The sequence below is a fragment of the Narcine bancroftii genome, chromosome 5 (genome assembly GCF_036971445.1).
Source record: "Narcine bancroftii isolate sNarBan1 chromosome 5, sNarBan1.hap1, whole genome shotgun sequence".
NCBI lineage: Eukaryota > Metazoa > Chordata > Chondrichthyes > Torpediniformes > Narcinidae > Narcine > Narcine bancroftii.
Window position 1 is genome coordinate 12440811 of NC_091473.1, and position 26789 is coordinate 12467599.

General features: G+C 41.3%; 1 protein-coding gene across 4 annotated transcripts in view; it reads left to right on the forward strand.

The window, feature by feature from the left end:
• dnah1 (dynein, axonemal, heavy chain 1) overlaps positions 1–26575 on the forward strand; it is a 431328-nt gene extending 404753 nt beyond the window's left edge. For 3 of the 4 annotated variants that reach the window (XM_069936771.1, XM_069936772.1, XM_069936774.1), the window contains 3 exons: positions 8065–8271; positions 13678–13909; positions 26324–26575. In XM_069936771.1, the coding sequence (XP_069792872.1) occupies positions 8065–8271; positions 13678–13909; positions 26324–26445 (561 nt within the window). In that variant the 3' untranslated portion in view covers positions 26446–26575. The remainder of the gene's footprint in view (positions 1–8064; positions 8272–13677; positions 13910–26323) is intronic. The other variant, XM_069936773.1, reaches the window with a different exon arrangement.
• Positions 26576–26789: the final 214 nt, after the last annotated feature.

Sequence of the window (26789 nt, forward strand, 5' to 3'; positions counted from 1 at the left end):
TTTGATTAGTTTTACCATTTGTTTCCTCATTCTCCTTTTCTTGCAGTTTAATATACATATTTGTTATAAATCTTTTGATTAACATTGTATCTGTAATCACATATTCAATGTTACTTCCCTCTGGTAAACTCAAATTGCTTCGTAATTTATCTTTCAAGTAGGATCTCAGTTGGTAATATGCCAGCGCTGTATCTCCAGTTATCCAGACTCTTTTGTGTAGTCTTCCAAAGGCGCTATTTGCCTTGGCGAGTCTGTTGTCTATCTCATTGTCGATCCTTGCATCTGATGAAATGGTGCAGCCGAGATAGGTAAACTGGTTGACCGTTTTGAGTTTTGTGTGCCCGATGGAGATGTGGGGGGGCTGGTAGTCATGGTGGGGAGCTGGCTGATGGAGGACCTCAGTTTTCTTCAGGCTGACTTCCAGGCCAAACATTTTGGCAGTTTCCGCAAAGCAGAACGTCAAGCGCTGAAGAGCTGGCTCTGAATGGGCAACTAAAGCGGCATCATCTGCAAAGAGTAGTTCACGGACAAGTTTCTCTTGTGTCTTGGTGTGAGCTTGCAGGCGCCTCAGATTGAAGAGACTGCCATCCGTGCGGTACCGGATGTAAACAGCGTCTTCATTGTTGGGGTCTTTCATGGCTTGGTTCAGCATCATGCTGAAGAAGATTGAAAAGAGGGTTGGTGCGAGAACACAGCCTTGCTTCACGCCATTGTTAATGGAGAAGGGTTCAGAGAGCTCATTGCTGTATCTGACCCGACCTTGTTGGTTTTCGTGCAGTTGGATAATCATGTTGAGGAACTTTGGGGGACATCCGATGCGCTCTTGTATTTGCCAAAGCCCTTTCCTGCTCACGGTGTCGAAGGCTTTGGTGAGGTCAACAAAGGTGATGTAGAGTCCTTTGTTTTGTTCTCTGCACTTTTCTTGGAGCTGTCTGAGGGCAAAGACCATGTCAGTAGTTCCTCTGTTTGCGCGAAAGCCGCACTGCGATTCTGGGAGAATATTCTCGGCGACACTAGGTATTATTCTATTTAGTAGAATCCTAGCGAAGATTTTGCCTGCAATGGAGAGCAACGTGATTCCCCTGTAGTTTGGCAAATAGCCAAAAAAAAAAAAAAAAAGGCAAATAGCGCCTTTGGAAGACTACACAAAAGAGTCTGGAAAACCAACCAACTGAAAAACCTCACAAAGATAAGCGTATACAGAGCCGTTGTCATACCCACACTCCTGTTCGGCTCCGAATCATGGGTCATCTACCGGCACCACCTACGGCTCCTAGAACGCTTCCACCAGCGTTGTCTCCGCTCCATCCTCAACATCCATTGGAGCGCTTACACCCCTAACGTTGAAGTACTCGAGATGGCAGAGGTCGACAGCATCGAGTCCACGCTGCTGAAGATCCAGCTGCGCTGGATGGGTCATGTCTCCAGAATGGAGGACCATCGCCTTCCCAAGATCGTGTTATATGGCGAGCTCTCCACTGGCCACCGTGACAGAGGTGCACCAAAGAAAAGGTACAAGGACTGCCTAAAGAAATCTCTTGGTGCCTGCCACATTGACCACCACCAGTGGGCTGATAACGCCTCAAACCGTGCATCTTGGCGCCTCACAGTTTGGCGGGCAGCAACCTCCTTTGAAGAAGACCGCAGAGCCCACCTCACTGACAAAAGGGAAAGGAGGAAAAACCCAACACCCAACCCCAACCAACCAATTTTCCCTTGCAACTGCTGCAATCGTGTCTGCCTGTCCCGCATCGGACTTGTCAGCCACAAACGAGCCTGCAGCTGACGTGGACTTTTTACCCCCTCCATAAATCTTCGTCCGCGAAGCCAAGCCAAAGAAGAAGATCTCCAGTTATATTGTATTTATCTCTCATTTGTTCAAAGGATAAGAATCTACTTCCTGAAAAACAATTTTCTATTCTTTTAATCCCTTTTTTTTCCCATTTTCTAAAGGAAAGGTTGTCTATTGTAAAAGGGAGTAGCTTATTTTGCGTCAATATTAGTTTTGGTAATTGATAATTTGTTTTATTTCTTTCTACATGAATCTTCTTCCATATATTGAGGAGATGGTGTAATACTGGAGAAGTTCTATGTTGTACCAATTTTTCGTCCCATTTATATAATATGTGTTCAGGTATCTTTTCCCCTATTTTATCTAATTCTAGTCTCGTCCAGTCTGGTTTTTCCCTTGTTTGATAAAAATCTGATAGGTACCTTAATTGTGCGGCTCTATAGTAATTTTTAAAGTTTGGCAATTGTAAGCCTCCTTGTTTATACCATTCTGTTAATTTATCTAGTGCTATCCTCGGTTTCCCCCCTCTCCATAAAAATTTCCTTATTATTTTCTTTAACTCTTTGAAGAATTTTTCTGTCAGTTGTATTGGCCATGCCTGAAATAAGTATAGTATCCTTGGAAAAATGTTCATTTTAATACAGTTTATCCTTCCTATCAGTGTTAGTGGTAGCTCTTTCCAATGCTCTAAATCGTCCTGTAATTTTTTCATTAGTGGATTGTAATTGAGTTTATATAATTGGCCTAGATTTTTGTTTATTTGTACACCTAGGTATCTTATTGCCTGCATTTGCCATCTGAATGGGGATTCCTTCTTAAATTTTGAGAAATCCGCGTTATTCATAGGCATTGCTTCACTTTTATTTACGTTTATCTTGTATCCCGACACTTCTCCATATTCCTTCAATTTCTTATATAGTTCTTTTATTGATAGTTCTGGTTCTGTTAAGTACACTATCACATCATCCGCAAATAGACTGATTTTATATTCCCTGTCTTTTATTTTTATTCCTTTTATATTATTATCTATTCTTATCGATTCTGCTAGTGGTTCCATAGCTAGCGCAAACAATAATGGTGATAGTGGGCATCCCTGCCGCGTTGACCTGCTTAAGTTAAATTGCTTTGATATATGTCCATTTACTGTCACTTTCGCTAACGGTCCCTTATATAATGCTTTAATCCAATTAATATACTTCTCCGGTAAACTGAATTTTTGCAATACTTTGAACAAATAATTCCATTCTACTCTGTCGAAGGCCTTCTCTGCGTCTAAAGCAACTACTACTGCAGGTGCTTTATTTCCTTCTACTGCATGAATGAATTTAATAAATTTACAAATATTGTCTGTTGTGCGTCTTTTTTTGATAAATCCAGTTTGGTCTAAATTTATCATTTTCGGTACCTGTTCTGCTAATCTGTTTGCTAATAGTTTAGCTATTATCTTATAATCTGTGTTTAGCAAAGATATTGGTCTATATGACGCTGGTGAGAGTGGATCTTTCCCTTGTTTTAGTATCACTGTAATTATTGCTGTTTTACATGAATCTGGTAAGTTTTGTGTCTCATCAATCTGGTTGATTACATCCAGGAGGGGCGGTATTAATAGGTCTTTAAATGTTTTGTAGAATTCTATTGGGAGTCCATCCTCTCCTGGTGTCTTATTATTTGGTAATTTTTTTATTATCTCTTGTATTTCTACTGTTCCAAATGGTTCTGTTAATTTATTTTGTTCCTCTATTTGTAGTTTTGGTAGTTCAATTTTAGTCAAAAATTCATCTATTTTCCCTTCTTTCCCTTCGTTTTCAGTTCGGTATAATTGTTCATAGAATTCTCTGAAGTTTTCCTTAATTTCTTTTGGATTATATGTAATTTGTTTGTCTTTTTTCCTTGTTGCCAATACCATTTTCTTAGTTTGCTCTGTCTTAAGCTGCCATGCTAAGATTTTGTGTGTTTTTTCACCTAGTTCATAATATTTCTGTTTTGTCTTCATTATATTCTTCTCCACCTTATATGTTTGTAATGTTTCATATTTTATTTTTTTATCTGCCAATTCTCTTCTTTTGGTTGTATCTTCCTTTATTGCTAATTTTTTTTCTATGTTTACTATTTCCCTTTCCAACTGCTCTGTTTCCTGATTATAGTCCTTCTTCATCTTGGTTGCATAACTTATTATTTGTCCTCTAATGAATGCTTTCATTGCGTCCCATAGTATAAACTTATCTTCCACTGATTCCGTATTTACTTCAAAATACATTTTTAATTGTTTTTCAATAAATTCTCTAAAATCCTGTCTTTTAAGTAGCATGGGGTTTAATCTCCATCTATACATTCTTGGAGGGATGTCCTCTAACTTTATTGTCAATATTAAGGGTGAATGGTCCAATAGTATTCTAGCTTTATATTCTGTTTTTCTTACTCTATCTTGCATACGAGCTGATAACAAAAATAGGTCTATTCTTGAGTATGTTTTATGTCTAGTCGAGTAGTATGAGTATTCCTTTTCTTTTGGGTTTTGTTTCCTCCATATGTCCACAAGTTTCATTTCTTGCATTGATTTAATTATAAATTTGGTTACTTTGTTCTTCCTGTTAATTTTTTTCCCCGTTTTATCCATATTTGGATCCAAATTCAGATTGAAATCCCCTCCTATTAGTATGTTCCCTTGCGTATTAGCTACCTTCAAAAAGATATCTTGCATAAACTTTTGATCTTCTTCGTTAGGTGAATATATATTAAGTAGATTCCAAAGCTCCGAATATATCTGACATTTTATCATAACATATCTCCCTGCTGGATCTATTATTTCCTCTTCTATTTTAAATGGCACATTTTTACTAATTAATATAGCCACTCCTCTTGCTTTTGAATTATACGATGCTGCTGTTACATGTCCTACCCAATCTCTCTTTAATTTCTTGTGCTCCAATTCAGTTAAGTGTGTTTCTTGGACAAATGCTATATCTATTTTTTCCTTTTTCAGTAAATTTAGTAGTTTCTTCCTTTTAATTTGGTTATGTATTCCATTAATATTTAGAGTCATATAGTTCAGCGTAGCCATTTTATATTTTGTTTATCTTCTCTTTCCGTTTTTCCATCATTACCTTTCCTCCTTTTCCATTTCTGTTTTCTTATTTTCAACTCTTTACCAGACAACATTCCTACAACATCCAATATTTTCCTTATTCTCCTATTTCTATCTTCTTTATCCCCAATCTCCCCTTCCCCTCCTGAGTTGTCCTTTATCCCTTGTCGGACAACCACATCTCCCCTCTCCATTTGGATTTGCGAATCCACTCGCAAGCGTCAACTGATTTTGCAGTGACCGCTCTTTTCCCCAACCCAGCCCCCCCCAGAAAAGATTTCACTTTTCATATGTCACAAAGGTCATTCTTTTAATTCCCTCCTTATTCTCTCTATTCCATTACCTTCCCTTATTAATTCTTGTCTATACTATCTATGTTTTCCTCTAATTACAGATACTTTCACGTATGCCCATTGTCTCTATTCACTCTTATACCTCTTTACCCGCATACATATCAATCGTGGTCATTTTTACCCTCATTACCCGTCTTCATCCCTCCGTCTATTTTTGTTTTTACCCACATACTTATCAATCGTGTTCATTTTTACTCTCATTACCTGTCTTCATCTCTCAGTCTATTTTTGTAATTGTTCTGCAAATTTTCGTGCTTCTTCTGGATCCGAGAACAGTCTGTTTTGTTGTCCTGGAATAAATATTTTCAATACCGCAGGATGCTTCAGTATAAATTTATACCCTTTCTTCCATAAAATTGCCTTTGCTGTATTGAACTCTTTTCTCTTCTTTAGGAGTTCAAACCTTATATCTGGATAAATGAAGATTTTTTGCCCTTTATACTCCAGTGGTTTGTTGCCCTCTCTTACTTTTTCCATTGTCTTCTCCAGTACCTTTTCTCTTGTAGTATATCTTAGGAATTTTACTACAATAGATCTTGGTTTTTGTTGTGGTTGTGGTTTAGAGGCCAATGCTCTATGTGCCCTTTCTATTTCCATTTCTTGCTGTAGTTCTGGACATCCTAGGGTCTTAGGGATCCACTCTTTTATAAACTCCCTCATATTCTTGCCTTCTTCATCTTCCTTAAGGCCCACTATCTTTATGTTATTTCTTCTGTTATAATTTTCCATTATATCTATTTTTTGAGCTAGTAGTTCTTGTGTCTCTTTAGTTTTTTTATTAGATTCCTCCAATTTCTTTTTTAAGTCTTCTACCTCCATTTCTGCTGCTACTGCCCATTCTTCCATCTTGTCCATTTTTTTCCCCATTTCTGTTAAGGTCATATCTATTTTATTCACTTTCTCTTCTGTGTTGTTTATTCTTCTTCTTAAATCATTGAATTCCTGTGTTTGCCATTCTTTAAATGACTCCATGTATCCTCTAACAAGAGCAAGTATATCCTTTACCTTGCCTTTCCCTTCATCTATTTCACTGCATTCTTCCTCTTCTTCTTCCTCTGGGTTGGCCATCTGTTGTTTCTTTGTTGCCCTTTCCTTCTCTTCTTTCTTGTTTTCATTGTCTTCTGTGGTCTCTTCTTGCTGCAGGTGTTCTGCAGCTGTCGTTGCCGGCTGTGGAGATCGACTCCCCAGCTGGTCCCCCCTCCCGTCGGTGTGTTTTTTTTCATGCGCATCGCGCATGCGCGACTCCTCGCGCATGCGCGGTTGCGCACTTTTACTCGGCTCTGTGAGCCATTGTTGTACTTTTTCTACCGACCTGAGGTAGCAGGCTCCTCTCTCCACAGCGGGCCTCTTCGGACAGGTAAGGCCTTCACCTTTTTCCTCCGTTGTCTTCTCTTCCTCTCTTCTTACCGTTGATTTTGATTTTTCTTCTTTTGTCTCCATCTTCTTTCCACCTTTATACTCACTTTTCTTTAACTTTTATTTCTGTGCCTTTGTATTTTCTCTTGTTTTTCCCGACTTTTCTGGAGAGGGCTGGAGTTCTCCGTCCGGCCACTACTCCATCACGTGACTCCTCCCCTGATTGAGGGTTATTGATGCCATTATTGGCTCATCATCTGAGGAGTTATGTTGGCTCCTGGTGGTCTGGTAAGATGGCACCCAAGATGGCAGCATCCATGGCATGCAAGTGGCCCCGTCGTAGTTCACCTGAAGAGAAGGGAAAGAAGGTGGAAGTGGCATCATCATGGGTGGTGGTCTCTGTGATGTGCATGGTGGCTGTCGCAGGTCCCCAGAAGTGACGGTGGAAGTGACAGCATCGAAGATAACTGGCCCTGCTTGCACGCGGCACTACTGGAACTTGAGATTGGTCTGGACTTGCAGGCGTTTGTGAAGTGTCCTTTCTTCCCACAGTTGGCGTCCCTGGCTGGGCAGCGCATCTTCGGGTGCTTAGTCTGCCTGCAGAAGTAGCACTTCATGTGGTCACTAATGCAGCGGTAGTCAGTTCAGAGTGGGAGGAAGTTTGTGATGCCGCCTCCCAAGATGGCAACCCCCGTGTTCCCCACAAGGCAGCCATGTGTTTGTTGGAGTCTTCCTCGAGAGTGTTTGCCAGTTCAGTGGTCTGAGGTAGGCTCAATTGTCTCTGTTCGAGTAGCCTTTGCCTCACATAGTCGGAGCAGACGCCTGTTACGCCTGATCAGCAGCTGTGTGTGCTGTCTTGCACTCAGCCTGGCAGTTGCAGTCCCTCGTGAGCTCCTGCAGAGCTCTGACAAAGTTGTTGAGTTTCCCCTGGTTTCTGCCTGCATGAGTGGAGTATATGCTGCACATAGACCTTGTTTACCTGAACTTTATACTGGTCCTTCAGGATATCCATAGCTGAGGAGGCTGTGAGGAACTTTTCAAAGCAGCAGTGCCAGAGCAGCTGCCTTGGGTTCTCTTGGGTCGATTTCCAAGTGATCCAACTTCATGTACTTGTCCAGGTTTTCAAAAAAAATCTTGTAAATTGAAGCATGACCAATTACACAAAGACTGAAGTTGCCGAGACTGAAGGCTTTTATTTTCAAGAGATGGACACCATCCCTGTGTTGGTCACTCACCCTGACCCAGACTCGAACTGGGGGCTGGCTTGTGGCATGACAGCCTTTATGGGGAAGAAAGGGGGAGGAGTCACGAACCGGCCAATGAGAGCAGGGTCAACCAGGAAAGGCCACAAAAACAAATCACATATACCCTTTCATGGAAGTTACTAAAATGTTAATCTCTTATATCCTGACATGGAAGTTGTCAAAATGTTATAGACTCAGTGAACTCAAATTTTATACTCACGTCTTCTTTTCTAGTCTTATCCTTCATTGAAACCCTTGGCCACCTGGGTGGAAGATCTTCTTGAGAGAATCAACTTCCTACAGAAATGGATCATCAAAGGGATTCCAGCTGCCTTCTGGATCAGTGGATTTTTCTTCCCACAGGCATTTCTAACAGGGACCCTTCAGAATTTTGCAAGACGCTCTGTTATCCCTATTGACATAATATCATTCGATTTCATGGTAAGAGACGAAGGGAACAGCAGAATAATGATTGATCTTCACAGTTTTGTCCTGTACTTCAATTCAACTTTCATCTCAGTGAAAAGTTTCTCTGCTAGCTGTGTGTATGTCCTTTGCTGGAGATGTTCTTGAAAGATTAGAGCTAAAGAGTAGAATTGAAGAAGCTTAACTCCACATTTAACTGTGATCTAACTGATCTTTTCAGTGCAAACAGAATTTTTTTCTGACCTCAGTACTGGAACCAGCATTAGAGTCTCTGATGGACAGTGTTGTGTGAGATTAACACATTTATTGGTCTAAGTATCTAACAGTTTTCATCTATGCCAAGCATTGCATTAACTGGGCCATTTTATGAGTGCCTTGATTAGACTATATTTAATAATGATATTGAGTTTGTTGGCATATACTCTACATAATAATAATGTACATGTGCTATGAAGTTTTTACCAACCTTTCAAAAATGATTGAGGGAAGCAGAGAACAGTTGAGGCTAGATTGTCTTAAATTACTGATGGTATCTTCTGGCCAGCAGAGATCGAGTACCTCCTGGTGAAATGCAGTCCCTTCCTCATGCGCAGTAGTCTATCATTCCCACAGGGTTCAAGACAGCCACCATCATCCCGATACCCAAGAGAGCAATAATAACAGGCCTCAATAACTACCACCCTGTGGCACTGACCTCTACCATTTTGAAATGCTTCAAGTGTCTGGTGATGGAACTCATCAAATTACACCTCCCAGAGATTTTGGACCATTTCAGTTTGCCTCAAGAAGAAACCGTTCCACAGACGATGCTATAGCCTTGTCCCTTCACTCCATCCTGATCCATCTGGAGAACAGTGCTACGTAAGCCAGGCTGATGTTCATTGACTTCAACTCAGTGTTTAATTAAATAATTCTCCAGAGGCTGGTGGAGAAACTGTCCTCATTGGGACTCAACACCCCTCTCAGTAACTTGATTCTGGACTTCCTAATGGAAAGACTGCAGTCTGTCTAGTTCAGAAGCAGAATGATGAGTACCGTCATGCTGAGAACTGTTACACCTCAGGGCTGTGCGCTCATCCCACTCCTGTTCATGCTACTCACCCACGACTGCAACGCTAGAACCAGTTCCAACAGTTTATAGATGACACAACAGTAGTTGGCCTCATCAGCAACAATGATGAGTTGCACTACAGAGAAGAGGTTGAAAAGCTCACTAGTGCTGCTCTAGTGGGTTTAAACTACATTTGCTGGGGGTTGAGAACAAGAGTGCCAGAGCAGATAGGGAAGTGGAGGAGGGAAAAGATTATGTGAAAATTGCATGCAGTTAGAAGTCAATGGGTTGTACGTGGCGTAAATTTTCTAAAGTGCATCTATTTCAATGCAAGGAGTATTTTAGGGAAGGCAGGTGAGCTTAGAGCATGGATTGGCACGTGGAATTACGGCATTGTAGCCTTTAGTGAAACTTGGTTGCAGGAGGGGCAGGACAGGCAACTCAATGTTCCGGACTTCCATTGTTTGAGATGAGATAGAATGAGGTGGGGGAAATGAAAGGGGAGGAGTGGAATTGTTCATCAAGGAAAATATGACAGCTGTGCTCAGCCAGGACAGACCAGAGGGATGTTATATGGGTGGATCTGAGGAATGGGAAGGTATGACCACACTCATGGGGTTGTATTATGGACCTCCCGATAGTCAGCGAGAATGGGAGGAGCAAATCTATAGAGAGATAGCAGGCAGTTGCAGGAAACATAATGTTAGAAATTTTAATTTTTCACATATTGATTGGGACTCCCATACTGTAAAAGAGCTGGATGACTTGGAGTTTGTCAAATGTGTTCAGGGAAGTTTTCTAAATCAATATATAGAGGTACCAACTAGAGAGAATGCAATACTGGATCTCCTTTTAGGGAACAAGACAAAACAGGTACCAGAAGTATGTGTAGGGGAACATTTTGTGTCCAGTGATCATAATACCATTAGTTTTGTAAATTATGGAGAAGCATAGATCTGGGCCTCAGGTTGAGATTCTAAATTGGAGAAAGGCTAATTTTGAGGAAATGAGAAAAGATCTAAGATTGGAGATGTTGCTGACAGCGAAGAAGGTTTTCAAAGCTTGCAGAGGGATCCGGAGCATCTGGAAAAATGAGCTGAGAAATGGTAGATGGAATTTAAAGCAGACAAGTGTGAGGTGTGTTTTGGAAGGATAAATCAAGAAAGGACATTCACGGTGAATGGTATGGCATTGAGGAGTGCTGTAGAACAGAGGGACTTTGGAATACAGATGCATTACTCGTTGCAAGTGGCATCACAGGTGGATAAGGTTGTGAAGAGAGCTTTTGGCATATTGGCCTTCATAAATCAAAGTATGGAATATAGGAGTAGGGATGTTATTGTAAAGTTGTACAAAACATTGGTGAGGCCAAATTTGGAGTATTGTGTTCAGTTTTGATCACCTACAGAAAGATAGCAATAAAATAGAAAAAGTGCAGAGAAGATTTACTAGGATGTTGCCTGGACTTCAGGAACTGAGTTACAGGGAAAGGTTAAGTAGGTTAGGACTTTATTCCCTGAAGCATAGAATGAGGGGAGATTTGAAATTATAAGGGAGATAGAGTAAATGTAGCTAGGCTTTTTCCATGAGGGTAGGTGAGATACAAACCAGAGGACATGGGTTGAGGGAAAGGGGAAATCTTAGGGGAAACCTTCACACAGTGAGTGGTGGGAGTGTGGAATGATCTGCCAGCTGATGAATGCAGGCTTAATTTTCACATTTAAGAAGAATTTGGACAGATACATGGATGTGAGAGGTATGGAGGTCTATGGACTGGGTGCAGGTCAGTGGACTAGACAAAAAAAATGGTTTGGTACAGGCTAGAAGGGCCGAAGAGGCTTGTTTCTGTGCTGTAGTGTTCTTTGGTTCTATGGTTCTAAATGGTGTGGGAGTAACAAAACTTGAATTTCAACATGGATAAGATGAAGGAAATGATCGTGAACTTTAGGAGGACCAGGAATGACCACCCTCCACTACATACCAATAACTGTGTAGTAGATAGAATGAAGAGCACCAAGATCCTTGGAGTTCACTTAACTAGTGACCTACTGTGGGCACTCAACATCTCCTCACTTGTCTGGAAGGCATAACAGCGACTGCCCTTCCTGAGAAGACTGAAGCGGGCAAGGCTACCAGCCACCATTAAGTCAACCTTCTATAAAGCTTGATCGAGAGTGTCCTGGCCAGCTGCATTACAGTGTGGTACTACAGTGTGGTACGGTTGCTGCAGAGAAATGGATTGGAGATCAATCCATAGGACAATAGGATTGGCAGAGAGAATCACTAGAATCACCCTCCCTCCTCCGACCCCCAGCCCCCAACATCGATGTGATTTACTGGGATCATTGTATGAAGAGAGCACACAAAATCATTGAGGATCACTTCTACCTTGCATACAGCATCTTTTAGCTACTCCCGTTGGGAAAGAGATACAGGAGTATCAGAGCCAGCACCGTCAGGCTGAGGCACAGCTTCTTCCCATGGGTACTAAGAATGCTGAACGACCAAAGGAACTGCACACACTAACCATCCTGTGTTCTCAGCTCGCTCCTGTTCATGCTCCTGACCCACTTCCACAATGCCAGATCCAGCTCCAGCAGAGTCATCCCATTTGCAGGTGATACAACAGTAGTTGGCCTCATCAGCAACAATGATGAGTCACACAAGAGAAGAGGGGGATAATCTTGTGATATGCTGTGAGAATTATCAACCTGAGTTTCAATGTGGACAGAACTAAGGAAATGATCAAGAACTTCAGGAGGAGCAGGAACAACCACCCTCCAATACACATTAATAACTTGGTAGTGGAGAGAGTAGAGAGCATTAAGTTCCTCAGAGTCTACTTAACAAGTAACTTATCCTGGATGCACAACATCACCTCCATTGTTAAGAAGGCAGAATAGCGACTGCACTTCCTGGGAAGACTGGAGCAGGCAAGACCATCATCTTTCTACAGGAGCTCCGTCAAGAGTGTCCAGGCCAGCTGCATCACAGAGTGGTAGTTTCTGAAGAGAATTGATTCAGAAGTAAACCCACAGGACCATTTGGACAGCAGAGAGGATGCCTGGAGTCTCCCTCCATTCCCCCCCGCCCATTGACGTAATCTTCTGGGATCATTGTCTGAAGAGGGTACGCAAATCATTGAGGACCCCTACCACCCCACACACAGCATCTTTCAGCTACTCTCAATGGGAAAGAGATGCTGGAATATCAGAGCCAGTACCACCAAGATGAGAAACAGTTTCTTCCCAAGGGCAGTGAGAATACTGAATGACTAAATGAACTGGGACAGAGACTCTACAGAGACTCTACTATTTATTAAACAATATTTATTTATTTTTCTATATGTATTATTTGACTTGCATTTATATTGCTTGTCTGTATGTGTGTTTTGTCATGTTTTGCACTAAGGACCAGAGAACACTGATTCATCGGGTTGTACTTGCGCAATCAGATGATAAATAAACTTAAACTTGAACTGTGCCTTAATTGCATTTAATAAAGTAGCCTTTGCTACTTCCTTGGGCAGAGAGTTCCACAGATTCACCACTCTCAGGGAGAAGCAGTTCCTCCCATCTTCGTCCATACAGAAACAAAGATGGTGGAGTGTAAAATTCAGAGCAGGAATTCATGTCCAGCAGGTCAGCTTACCAAGTTTCCTTAGTCTCCTTCCTAGATCTGAGCAAGAGTCTTCCAACCTGAAACATTAGCTCTGTTTCTCTTCTCATAAATTCAGAATGACTTGCTGAGTATTCCCAGCATTTTCTGTTTTTATTTCAAATTTCTAGTGTTCATTTTTTTTATATAGTGAAGGTGGATGGGTTTGGAGGAAATCTGACATTGGCACTAACCAGGCAACTTTCTCACAGACTAATGTCTCAACCTGTCCTACCATTCCCACAAAATAAATGGAAAATTGGCTTCCAAGTGTTAACTGGTGAGGTGCTTACACGAGAGAACAAATCTTGTAAACAAATGGGTGTTAACAGCCATTATTCCACCTGAATCAGGTGTAAGGGTTCATGTGACATCCTCAGCCACATTTGTTGACAATTCCACTCTAATGTACTGCATAGTATTAGACTTAAAAGTGATTATAAGTAAATACCATATGTTTTGCAGCACACAGTGTATCTGAATTAGATGGTAATTTGAAAAAGTGTGTAATTTTCATTAAGATCTGCAAACAATAAAGCTTGTTTAAATAAATAAGTTCTGACCGGTAAGTGAGGGTTGAGGGAGGGAACATTGAATTGCAGCTAGCATATCAAACAAGTTTAATATATTCTGTATGAAAAGCAAACAAGGTACCTATTTTTTATTTATATTTTTGATGATGTACTCATCTAATATGTATTGTCCAAACACAGATCATTGAAAATGAACCTCATAAATTGATGCATCCCAGAATTGGATGCTACATCTATGGTCTCTTTCTGGAGGGGGCTTGCTGGGAAGCTACTTCATCCCAACTGAGTGAATCGCGGCCCAAAGAACTTTATACAGACATGTCTGTGATCTGGTTAATCCCAACTGCAAATCGAAAACCACCACAGGAAGGAATTTACAACTGTCCAATCTACAAGACTCTCAAACGTGCAGGTAAAATAAATCTGAAGTCAATCGAGTAGAGTCAACAGAAATTAGCATATTCTGAATACTGAGGTGATGGGAAAATTAGTGGGATATTCATTAATTTTACAGGATGTAATATTAGATTAAAGACCAATACTAAATGCCCCTCTTCACTGCCTGTGGTAAGATGCTGGAATAATTTCTCCACTTATGAAGATACTCGCACAGGGCTGTCAGGGTGGAAGCTGTAGGATTTAGATTCACTGATGATGGAGACAGCAATAAACTTGCAAGTTAGGACACACTGTGACCAAGTGCAGTAATTAAAGGTGGATGTTTACCCATATGTGGTAAAGGGTTCTGTTTCAGCAAGTCCAAAGTGAAATACTCCAAATGCTAGATATCTGAAATAAAAATAGAAAATGTTGAAGATATTCAACAGGTCAAGCAGCATCCGTGGAGGTGGAAACAAACTTGACCTTTAAGGTCAATACCTTTCATCGTGATAATGATCTGAAATGTTAATTCTGTTTCTCTCTCCACAGATATTGCCTGACCTGTTAAGTATTTCCAAAAATTTGTGCCTTTAGCTTTGATGGTTTTGATTTTAATTTAAAGAAGTACAGCACAGTAATAGACCCTCTGGCCAATGCTGCCCAAATAGACCCACGTGATCAATTAACCTACTAAGTCCGTACGTTTTGGAGGGTGAGAGGAAACCAGAGCACCCAGACAAAAACCACATGGTCACAGAGAGAATGTACAAACTCCTTACAGACAGCGGCAGATTCAAACCCAGCTCACTGGTCCCTACTACCCAGCTGGCACGCCCTTCAACCTTGTACAAGTGTAAACCACCTGTAGAACAAGGCTAGCAGCAGGTTCCAAGGTATCAGGGTACCGGCACAAGGCACAGAGCAGGAGAACACCACCACAAGAAGATGAAGCCTGGCAGAAAACCTTAAAGTGTAGGAGACCATAGCAGTGGACCAGTGAGGAGCTCAGCAGCCGAAACATTCATACCAGCCTGCGGGCTACTGGAGAACCAGGTATTGGGACCAGGATTCATGAGGGCATCAGTGGCAAGCAAGGCCTCCAATGGGCCTCCAGCATTGACAGCATCCTAATTATATCGGGAGTTGTGAACCAAGAGGTGAGAAGGGTGACTAGGATGCATGAAACTCCGATTCACTATGAGGTTTTGGCGGCACAGGAAGGAAGCAGCATCGGAGGAAGTGGCAATATCCACAGACATTCAATTTCTCTGAAGAGACTTTCTTTTACTTCTCTTTCTCTTCTCAGTGGGTGCTGGATTAATGAAGACCCTTTGAATGCCTTTATTGGGCAAATAAAAGTATTATCTCTTACCTGTTAGTCTTGGCTTTCCTTTCTTTTCTTACTCTCTCCTCTCCTCTCCTTCTTCCCTTCCTCCCACCTTTATATTCGGGTGTCTACCTGTTTTTCCAGATTCCCGACCAAAGGCTCAGGCCAGAAACAATGATTGCCTTTTACTTCCTATGGATGCTGAGTGAGACGTTTTTTTCCAGCACTTTTGTATATTCCACTCAACCCCAGCAACTTCGGAGGTTCTTGTTTAACTAAACATATTTTATGTATGTTTGTACGTGACCATAAAGAAATCTTGATCTTTGACCTTGTTTTGATGCTGTATCTATCTCTATGAGTATGACACTAATGAGATAAGAAATTTAGTTAGTCATATAGTCATGCACCAATAAACAAAATCAAGTCAAGGGAAAATAACATAATGTTAGAATATTTTATTTTATCTGATAGTACAAAATAGTTGTATGATACATAAGATTGAATTCTTGGATGCTTGACATTTAGAAAAGATAGGAAAAGTGAAAATGGAAATGAAGACATGAAATGGGGATGTCTCTAAAAATAAAGGTTGTTCATAAGAACAGAGGAGGATACTTATTTTTATCCATAAAAAGGAATGAAATTTGCATGGTCAAAACTCTGGTTGGAAGAAAATTAAACTACAAATATGAAAAGTGATAAGAAAGGCTCATAACAAATATAATCACTTTAATCTTCATTTTGAGTTGGAAAATTAAAAGGGCAACATTTTGATAGATGAGTTTATTCAATCTTTCAGAACAGTTTTCTGGAAAAGAACATGGTAGGACTAACAAGGTGATAGATTATTTCAGACATTTCATGCAATGACATCGGATTAATTAGTAGTCTCGTAGTAAAGATTCTCCAGGAAAATATAATTATAACATAATGGAATTGTGAATGCACTGAACAGCCAGAAAATAGAATCAGATAGAACAATGATGTATGAGTGATGCATTAGCTATGTTTGATTGTCAAATTAGAATAAACTATTTTTCAATATATAAACAAAGTTAGCATTGAAAGAAATATTTCAACATTCTCAACAAATACTCATTCCATTTAGAAAAGCTCTGCAGGGAAATTGATATTTCTTTGGCTCGCTAAGGAGTTGAGGGTAGTTTATGTTGTTGTCAGGAAGAGTGCGAGTGACATGGTTAGCGTAGTGGGTGGCAGGGCTAGTGTAGTGGTTAGCACAAGGCTATTACAATGCCAGGTTTGAATCCAGCACTGTCTCTAAGGAGTTCTCCCCGTGTCTTTGTGGGTTTCCTCCAGATACTCCGGTTTCCTCCATCTCTTCAAAACGTATGGGGGGTGTAGGTTAATTGGGGTATTTAGGAGGGATGAGCTCGTGGGCCGGAAAGGCCTGTTACCATGCTGAATGTCTAAATTAAAAAATTTAATTTAAGTAGATTGGAATAGTTTGAGAAAGCATCAGTAAGCAACTGAAGAATTAATTTAAAAAGACAGAAGAATGATTGAGAATAAGATAGCCATAAATATTCAGTGATTCTAAGAGCTTCTACTACTATGCAAAAATAGAGTAACAAAAATAAATGTGGGCTCCATAATAAACTCCAGCCAGACCAGAGCAGAACAGTGAATGGTTGGAACACTCAGCAGGTCAGGCAGCAACATTCCACAGGAATTAACAATTGCAATTCTTTAGGAAAGTGTCCTAGGCCCAATTCTACATCAGTATTATTGTAGTGTGACTGAGAGCACTCAAGACCAGAGAGTGTACAACATGCTTTTATTCAATAAGAATGGCACACGTGGTCTGTGGACTGAATTGGAGTTTTGGCAGAGGTCCAGGGTTTATAATAAGATATGTGGGGGGCAGAGTCAGGGGAGGAGCCAGTCCTTAGAGCATCGCACCAGTAGTGAATTCGCAGTTCACTACATTCATCCCTTCCTTTTGAATGAAGTCTGTGGGTGAAAACAGTGTCCTGGCATCCTAGAGGTGGAGGACTCTCAGTTCTGGCGGGTGCCAGGTCCCTGCCATCCGGGTATGTCACGTAGGCGTAAGTGGGGTTGGCCATGGAGTAGATGCACCTTCTCGACCAGGGAGTCGGATTTGCTCTTCCTCATGAGCTTTCAGAGCAGCACTGGTCCTGGTGCTATAAGCCAAGCTGGAAGGGTTGTCCCTGATGTTGACTTTCTTTCAAAAGAAAACATCAGCCTGTGAGGAGTCGCAGTGAAAGGTAGCAACCTAATGGAGTGGAGCACCATGGGTAGGACATCCTGACAGCGTGCGTCTGGAAGTCCTTTGGACCAGAGAGCCAATTTTATGGCCTTCCGAACTGTAGCATTCTCCTCCTCAACCTTTCCGTTTCCCGGGGGTTATAGCTGGATGCAATGCCTCTTACCAGAAGAAATTGGCGTAGCTTTTCACTCATAAATGGTGAGCCCTGGTCGCTATGTATATAGCTGGGATACCCGAACAGGGTTGAAATAGAGTCTAGGGCCCTAGTGACAGATGGCGTGGATGTGTCTAGGCAGGGAATGGTGAATGGGAAATGAGAGTACTTGTCAATGCAGTGAGAAAATACACGTTCCCATTCGTGAAGGGCAGGGGTCCCTTGAAATTGACAGTGAGATGTTTGAAGGGCCGGGATGCTTTTATTAGGTGTGCCTTTCTGGGACGGTAGAAGTGTGGCTTGCACTCTGTGCAGATCTGGCATGATCTGGTCATTTCCCTGACATCCTCAATTGAGTAGGGTAAATTGCGTGCCTTGTCAAAATGAGCCAAGCGAGTGATGCCTGGATGGCAGAGCTCATTGTGCAGTGACTGCAACTGGCCAGTGTGTGCAGAGGCACAGCTTCATCTGAACAGGACATTTGGGGGCTCATTGAGGGAACCAGGTCGGTAGACTATGTTATAGTTGTAAGTGGAGAGTTCAATCCTCCACATAGCAATTTTGTCATTTTTAATTTTGCCTCGTTTTGTGTTGTTGAACATGAAAGCCACCGGTCGCTGGTCCATGAGGAGGGTGAATTTCCTACCCACCAGGTAGTGCCTCCAGTGCCTGATGGACTCTACAATGGCTTGTACTTCTTTCTCCACTGATGGATTCTGAAGCTCGTGGCCTTGTAAGGTCCTACCCACCTGATTAAGGGTTACGTCTGATGCGTCGCTTTCCACCTGGAAAGATGCATTTTTGTCCATTGCTTGAATGGTGGCCTTTACATAGTGGCTTCTAATGTAGTTGAAAGCTGTTTGAGCTTTGGCTATCAGTGGAAAAGAAGAGGAGGGTGTGGACCTTGTTGGAATATTGAGGGACCCATTGAGAAGCCCAGGCACCTCCTCAAAGCCTTCATGGTCCTCGGGATCGGGAGTTCCAGCAGGGGGAAAATCCTGTTGGGGTCGGGACCAATGATGCCATTCTCCAACATGTAGCCCAAGATGGCTAGGCATCTAGGCCTGAACATGCACTTACTGGTGTAAGTGAGGTCTGGGGTTTAGATGCTTGGAGAAAGTTCTGGAGGTTGGCATCATGGCCCTTCAGAGTGTGGCCACAAATGGTAACATTGTTGAGGTAATGGGAAGGTGGCCTTCAACTTAAATTCATCTACCATTTGCTTCATCTGTCTTTGGAAGATTGAGACTCCATTCATAATTCCAAATAGGACCCTCTGGAACTGATAGCCTCAAAAGCTGTGTAGGGACAGTCGATGGTCAAATAGACCTTGTACTGCGCAATTTCATTCACCATGTCCAAAATGTGAGGAAGGAGTGTGAAGCAATCAATAGTTTGGCTATAGTCAATTACTAGCCTGGACTTTTCTTCACCTTTTACTACAACCACCTGTTCTCTCCATGGGCTGGTACTATGCTCAATAATGTTCTCATCAAGCTGTCGCCGTGTCTCAGCCTTGATGAATGCCCAATCCTCTGTGCTGTATTGCCTGCTTTTTGTAGCAATTGGTCTGCAATTGATGCTCAGCTTGGGAACAGAGGAGGTGGATCTATATTCAGTGTGGAGAGAAAGCAAATGGCATCAGAATTTTGAGACCTCCGTTCCGAACCGTAATGGGAGGGAGAGGACCAGAATACTCCAGGGTCACTTTTTTAAAGTTACACAAGTCATCAAGACACAGCAAAACTGGAACACATAAATTTTTAAGTACATACTCTTTGAACTTAAAGAATTCCCCCTTCTGTAAAGATAAATGAACCCGTATTTTTCATGAATATTTACCGACTGCGTATGGGATGCTAAATAAATATGATAATTAGCAGGATGCACTTTGAGACTGAAATTTTGGACTGCCTCTACATCTATGAAGCTCTCAGTCGAGCCAGAGTCAATTAAGCATTTCAGTTTATGCCCGTTAGCCCACATCTTTGTCGTGGAATTGTTCAGTTGGTGTGGTATCTCCTGGTCCAACACCATCGGTGCCAAGACTCCGGAGACACCATCGTTCCCCTCGCTGGAGTTGATCCCCCCATTCGGATCCTTGTGCCGGCAAGATGGTGGAAGCCATGTGGTGCAGCAAGATGGCCATGCTCCCTCCTCATTGGATGAAGATGGCACCGGTTTCGAAACACAGCAAAATGGCCACCAGGTTTTCCTGTGTCGCTGCTCTCGCTATGCAGCCCTTCAGGAAGGCACCAGGAGGCTGGGGGTTTGGGTTTCAGCTTGCCTCAGTCAGCCCATCAGGGGCCACGCACACTTTGAACCTCTCAGTGGTCCCCCTCGCCCTCAGACTTTCACCCAGTGCCCCTTCTTACCATAATCAAAGCAGATGGAGTCTTCAGCTGGACATCGAGTTCTTGGGTGCTGTTGCCAACCGCAGAAGAAGCATCCCTTAACACCTGAGGCCGCTGCCATCAGAGCCAATGTAGCATGTGGCATTGCTCTGGGACCCAGGTCCTCATGAAGGGTGCTGCTGCCTTCAAAACTGTCAGCCCCCAGTTGGGCCACCTCCAGCGAATTGGCCAGTAGTACGTTGTCAGGCAGTGCCACTCTGCCTTTCTCCAGCAACTGCTGCTGAATTTATTTGGACCACACCCCAGTGACCAGAGCGTCCCAGACCTGCTCATCCTCCCGTGCTCAGGCTGTGCCGTCCTCATACCCACAGTTCCTCACGAATGCTCGTAGGATGGACTCACCAGGCCACTGCTTCCATTGCAAGAGTTAATGCCTCACTAGGATGATGTTTTGTGGCCTCATGTTGCAGGCATTCAGATTCTCAACCACCGCTGCTCAAGTCATACAGTCCCTGATGATTGGGAATCCTTTAGATCTGACATGAGGGAGGAACGCAGTCCTCTTGAACTCATCCATTGAGTAGACCTCTTGCATGGCCAACAGGTACATTTGGAAGCACTCCACCCAGTACGTGAACTCTTCCAGGGACAGAGGGTCGCTGAGGAGCATTGCGGGCTTCAACAACGCTTCCATCTCGTTCTTTATTGAATAAAATTGTAGTGCAACTCAGAGCACTCAAGACCAGAGAGAGTCCAACACACTTTTATTCAATAAGAATGGCACACACTGAACTGGGGTTTTGGCAGGGGTCCATGGTTTATATCGGGATATGCGGGGGACGGAGTCAGGGGAGGAGCCAGTCCTTATCGCACCAGTAGTGAATTCCCAGTTCACTACAATTATTCTATCATGTCCAGAATTCACAAGGTATAGGAGCAGAAGTATGCCCATTAAGTCTGCTCTGCCATTCTAATCATGAGCTGATCCATCCATCACTCAGCCCCACTTCTCGTTTTTCTCCCCGTAACCCTTTATGCCCTGGCTAATCAAATACCTGTCAATCTCTGGCTTAACTGCACCCAACGTCCTCGCTTCCACAGCACAAGTTCCATAGACTCATGACCCTTTGACTAAAGAAATCTTTCAGCATCTCTGTTTTAAATTGATCTCCTTTTATCGTGAAGTTGTACCCTCTGGTTCTAGACTCACCATCCATGGGAAACAACTTTGCCACATCGACTCTGACCAGGTCTTTCAGCATTTGAAATGCCTCTATGAGGTCCCCTCTCATCCTTCTGTACTCCAACAAGTACAGTCCAAGAACCACAAATATCCCTTATATGGTAACCCTTTCGTTCCTGGTATCATTCCAGTAAATCCTATCTAAACCCTCTCCAATGCCAGCACATCTTTTCTCAAATAAGGAGCCCAAAATTGTACACAGTACTCCAAGTGTGGTCTCACCAATGCTTTATAGAATCTCAATGTTACATCCATATACTTGTGTGCTATTCCTCTAGAAATTAATGCCAACATTATATTCACCTTCTTCATCATTGGTTCAGATTTATTGTCAGAGAACATATATGACATCATATACAAATCTGAGATTCCTTTTCCCTGCGGGTGCGGCCGAATTACCACTAACTGGTAGTGCAAAAATTAACTGCACACAGTGTGAACATGTCAAAACAATCAAAAGAACAGTAAACAGATAATGAATGCAAACAAACCGTGAAATACAGGGAGAGCAAATAAAATCAATAAAGTGCACAAGTAAGAGTCCTTAAATTAGTCCCTAATTGAGTTTGTTGTTGAGGAGTCTGATGGTAGAGGGGTAGCAGCTGTTCCTAAACCTGGTGGTGTGAGTCTTGTGACACCTATACCTCTTTCCTAATGGCAGCAGCGAGAATAGGAGTGTGCTGAGTGGTAAGGGTCTTTGATGATTGCTGCTGCACTCCAATGGCAGTGTTCCCTGTACATGTACTCACTAGTGGGGAGGGCTTTGCCTGTAATATCCTGGGCTGTGTCCATGACCTTTTGGAGGGCTTTACGCTTAGGGGCATTGGTGTTCCCATAACAGACCATGATGCAGCCAGACACCACACATCTGTAGAAATTTTCCAGGGTTTCTGGTATCATACCAAACCTCTGCAAACTCCTGAAGAAGTAGAGGCACTTTCATGATCTTTAGAGTATCCTGCATGAGGACCCTTCAGTCCTTTTGCACATTGGAATTTTTCATTTTCTCCCCATCTAAATAGTAGTCTGCCCATCTATTTTTTCTACCAAAGTTCATAATCCTATGCTGTCCAACAATGTATTTCAACTACCACCTCTTTGATCATTGTCCTAATCTATTCAAGTCTCTCTGCAGCTTTTCTGTATCCTCAGCACCACCTACCCTAACACCTATTTTGGTATAATCTGCAAATTTAGCCAAAAGCCATCTATTCCAAATCATTTATATACAACGTAAAAAAGAAGTGGCCTTGTGCAGAACTCCATTGGCTACTGGTAGCCAACCAGAGTAGAATCCCTTTATTCCTACTCTGTTTCTTGCTAATCAGCTAATGCTCAATTCATGCTAGTATCCTTACTGTAATTCCATGGGCTCTTATCTTGTTTAGCAACCTTATGTATGGCACCTTGTCGAAGGCCTTTTGAAAGTCCACATACACAACATCCACTGCATCTTCCCTGTCCATCCTACTTGTGATCATTTCAAAAAATTGCAATAGGTTTGTCAGGCATGATTTTCTTTTAAGGAAACCATTCTGGCTTAGGCCTATCTTTTCATGCACTTCCATAACCATATTCTGTAACCTCATCCTTGACAATCGACTCCAACAGCTTCCTAATCACCAACGTTAGGCTAATAAATCTATAATTTCCTTTCTGCTGCATCACTCCCTTCTTAAACAATGGAGTGACATTTCAATCTTCCAGTCCACCAGAGCCTTGCCAGAATTCATTGATTCCTGCAAGATCATCACCAATGCCTCCACAATTTCTACAGGAACTCCTTCAGAACCCAAGGGTGCATCCCAAGAGAGTCAGAATACATGCAGATGATTGCACAATTTTCCATTCTATAGACAACTCCTGAGCAAATGAACCACCTTCCTAGCATCAGACAAGATCTGGACAATAATCAGGTATGGACTGATGGGTGACATTTAATATTCATGCCATAAATGTGCCAGCTAGAATATCTAACTACCTACCTTTGACATTACACGGTCACTAAGTTTCCTACTATCAACAACCTTGGTACCTCTGTGTCCAAAAACTCTATTGAACCAACTACATATGTACCAGGGATAGAAGAGAGGGTCAACTGCTGGGCAACTGGTGAGTTTACTTCCTGACATCCCAAAGCCTTTCCACCATCTACAACACAGGATCTTTATTGGGTGTGTATGCCTCCATCAACCTCTGAAATATTCATTTCCTACACTATTGTGACTCAATATTAGAAATTGCATTACAGTTACTTGCCTCAGCTATTCCCATAACACCACCCCAGCTCACAATTCTACCACCAAGGATAAGGGCATCATTGGCTGGGAACACCTCCAGCTCCTCCCCCAAGTTGCACACCATACTGACTTTGCAGAGCATTGCCATTCCTTCATTGTTGCTGAGTCTAATCCAGAAGCTCCCTCTCCAACAACACCTTCACAGAAGAACTACAATGATCCATGAAAGCAGCTCAGCCTTACCTTCTCACAGTCAATTAGAAATGGGCAATAAATGCTGTCCTTGCCATTTCCTGAAAAATGAATAAAATTAAGAAAAAAAATGATGATGGGAAATAAAGAAATGGCTGAAGCATTAACCAAACATTTTTTTTTCAAAGTCCCAATAACTATCAAAATTAGGGGTAAACCAGTGACAGTAAGCAATTAAAACCAGACAAACCCAATGCACCTGAAGGCCTAAGCCCCATTGTTTTAGATTGCACTCAACCACAGCATCTGCTGATTTTCTTGTTTAACTTCTGGTACTGGTCTCCCTTGTACAGTTTTTTATGCAAGTTTGCACACACTTAAGAATTCCAGCCCCACTTTCTTCAATCTCCATCACATTTCAGAATTCCAATTTCATCTCGACTCTGGGTACATTTTTAACCTTGGTCCCAGACTTGTAACCTCAACAAAGAGATTCCTCCGAACAGGCTGATCTGGATTGAAGCCAGGTCTGTAGATGTTAATGACCCAGAACAGAAGAGAGGAAGACCATGGAGTTCTTGGCTATAACTATGAAGTCTTCTAGCTGGATGACTCCTGAAACCATGTTGAGTTCTAGTTACTGTACACAAGATAAATATCTTACATCTTGCTGCAATTCAAAGAAAATGCATAAAATGGTTTAGTGTCTAATAAGAGGGACAAATAAGGAAGCATCTATTTGCCCTTTTTAAAGTGGAAACCGTGCATAAATAAAATGTATTGAAGTGTTTGTGACCATTTCCTGTTGAAGGGCCAGCTATTGCATCTCTTACAGTTCACCTTAACATTGGATTTTTTGTGTGGTCTCAATCTAATATATATTTGTGCATATATGCCTGTTTGTCTGTTTTCCATGCAAATCAATATGTCAAGGAGGTTCAGTAGGGGTAACATTTTTTTTTTATTTTTTATTTTTCACACCATAAATCACATTAACCATGGTACACACTTTTTCCTTTTCACACATATACAGTGCCATTTTCTCCCCCCCCCTCCCTCCTCCCATCCCACCCTCCCTACCTCCCCCCCTCCCGTCCATTTAAGGTATACAATCTAGGATACAATAAACCAGTCAGACAATGTTGTCATTCAATAAAAATACACCAGAAATTCTACTGAGTCCATTCTTTTCATTTCCTTTTCCTTCTGTTAACTTAGGTAATGATTGTCCCCGGTAGGTTTTCGCTATTGTATTTAATGTAAGGCTCCCATATTTGTTCGAATATTTCAACATTATTTCTTAAACTATATGTTATTTTTTCTAATGGAATACATTTATTCATTTCTATATACCATTGTTGTATTTTCAAATTATCTTCCAATTTCCAGGTTGACATAATACATTTTTTTGCTACGGCTAGAGCTATCTTAACAAATTTTTTTTGTGCACCCTCCAAATCAATTCCAAATTCTTTATTTTTTATGTTACTTAGGAGGAAGATCTCTGGATTCTTTGGTATATTGTTTTCTGTTATTTTATTTAATATCTGATTTAGATCTTCCCAAAATTTTTTTACTTTCTCACATGTCCAGATTGCATGAATTGTTGTTCCCATTTCTTTTTTACATCGAAAACATCTATCAGATACTGTTGGGTCCCATTTATTTAACTTTTGAGGTGTAATGTATAGCCTGTGTATCCAGTTATATTGTATCATACGTAACCTCGTATTTATTGTATTTCTCATTGTTCCGGAGCATAACTTCTCCCATGTTTCCTTTTTTATCTTTATATTTAAATCTTGTTAGTAGGGGTAACATTTGATGCTGAATGTCATGACCACATTGAATTTAACCTTTGAGGTCATATGAAGTTCAAAAGTTTTTTTTAAAATTTGAACTTGCACCAGGGACACCTCAATTAGTTACAGTGTTCTGCATCAATGTACATTCAGAATAAAAACAAGTGGCAAACTAAGAACATTGTTTATTATGAAGCCCTTAGGTGAGAATTGTTTGTCTATGTTTTGCTAGAAGTCAACTTTGTTTGAACTGTGCATCTCTATTACAAAGAATATAAATGTGTTTGGAAAAAATATATTTATGCAGAATTATCATAAAGGTTTTTGGCTATTTTGTTTCAACCATGTAGTCAATAACTGAGTGTTTTATTTCCCAGGGCAATACCTGGTATCTTGCTTATATCTCTTAATTACCAACAGGAATGGGATCTAAGACTCCTGACCTTCCTTATTAACAATCAAAGAAGAACAATCACATGGAAAGCAGTGAATCACACACAATAAAGGCAGATAATTCTGGAAGTGGGGTACCTGGAGCACACTGCAGTACCAAAGTACTCTTGAAGTTTCAGAGAACAAAGAGTGTCTAAATTTCATGATAACAGCCTTGGAGGAGTTTGGGAAAAATCACATCTTTCCCATCCCTCCATTCCTCTTCACTTTCTATACTGAAAAAGATTTGTTTCAAAGCTTTACTGACATTTGACACAGAAAACTATCAAATATAACATTCAAGAAATTACATCCATGCATATTTTCATAATAATTTTAAGATATTATGTTAATTGAAAATAGAATATAGTACTTCAAATATATTTTCTATCCATTGAATATTCTAGATGTAATCTGTACATTTTAACTTGACAAAATTTCTCTTTCCAGGTACGCTGTCAACGACTGGTCACTCCACCAATTATGTCATAGCTGTGGAAATACCAACCTCCAAACCAGATAGACACTGGATTAAACAAGGGGTAGCGCTCATCTGTGCTCTGGATTATTAAGAAGAAAAATTAGAAATGAGCTTTACAGCTTTTATTACAGACAGATATATAATTAAAAGCAGCATCTAATTCCTTGACATTTGTATTTATCATATTCTATTAGTTGAATTAAATACTTTTCTTAATATCATTCATCATGTATTTTTCACTTTTGTTTATCAAATATTGTTTTGCAGGAGAATTTGACATTTCCCTTGAAATAAAAAAAATTGTAATCATTGTAATCATCATCCACCAACAGAAAACAATTTGAATCATTGTCATTTTGCTGAGTATGCATTTTTGGTAGTAGTAATCTATTCAGGGAGCAGTTTCTTGTCTATCACCACATACAAATTCAAATC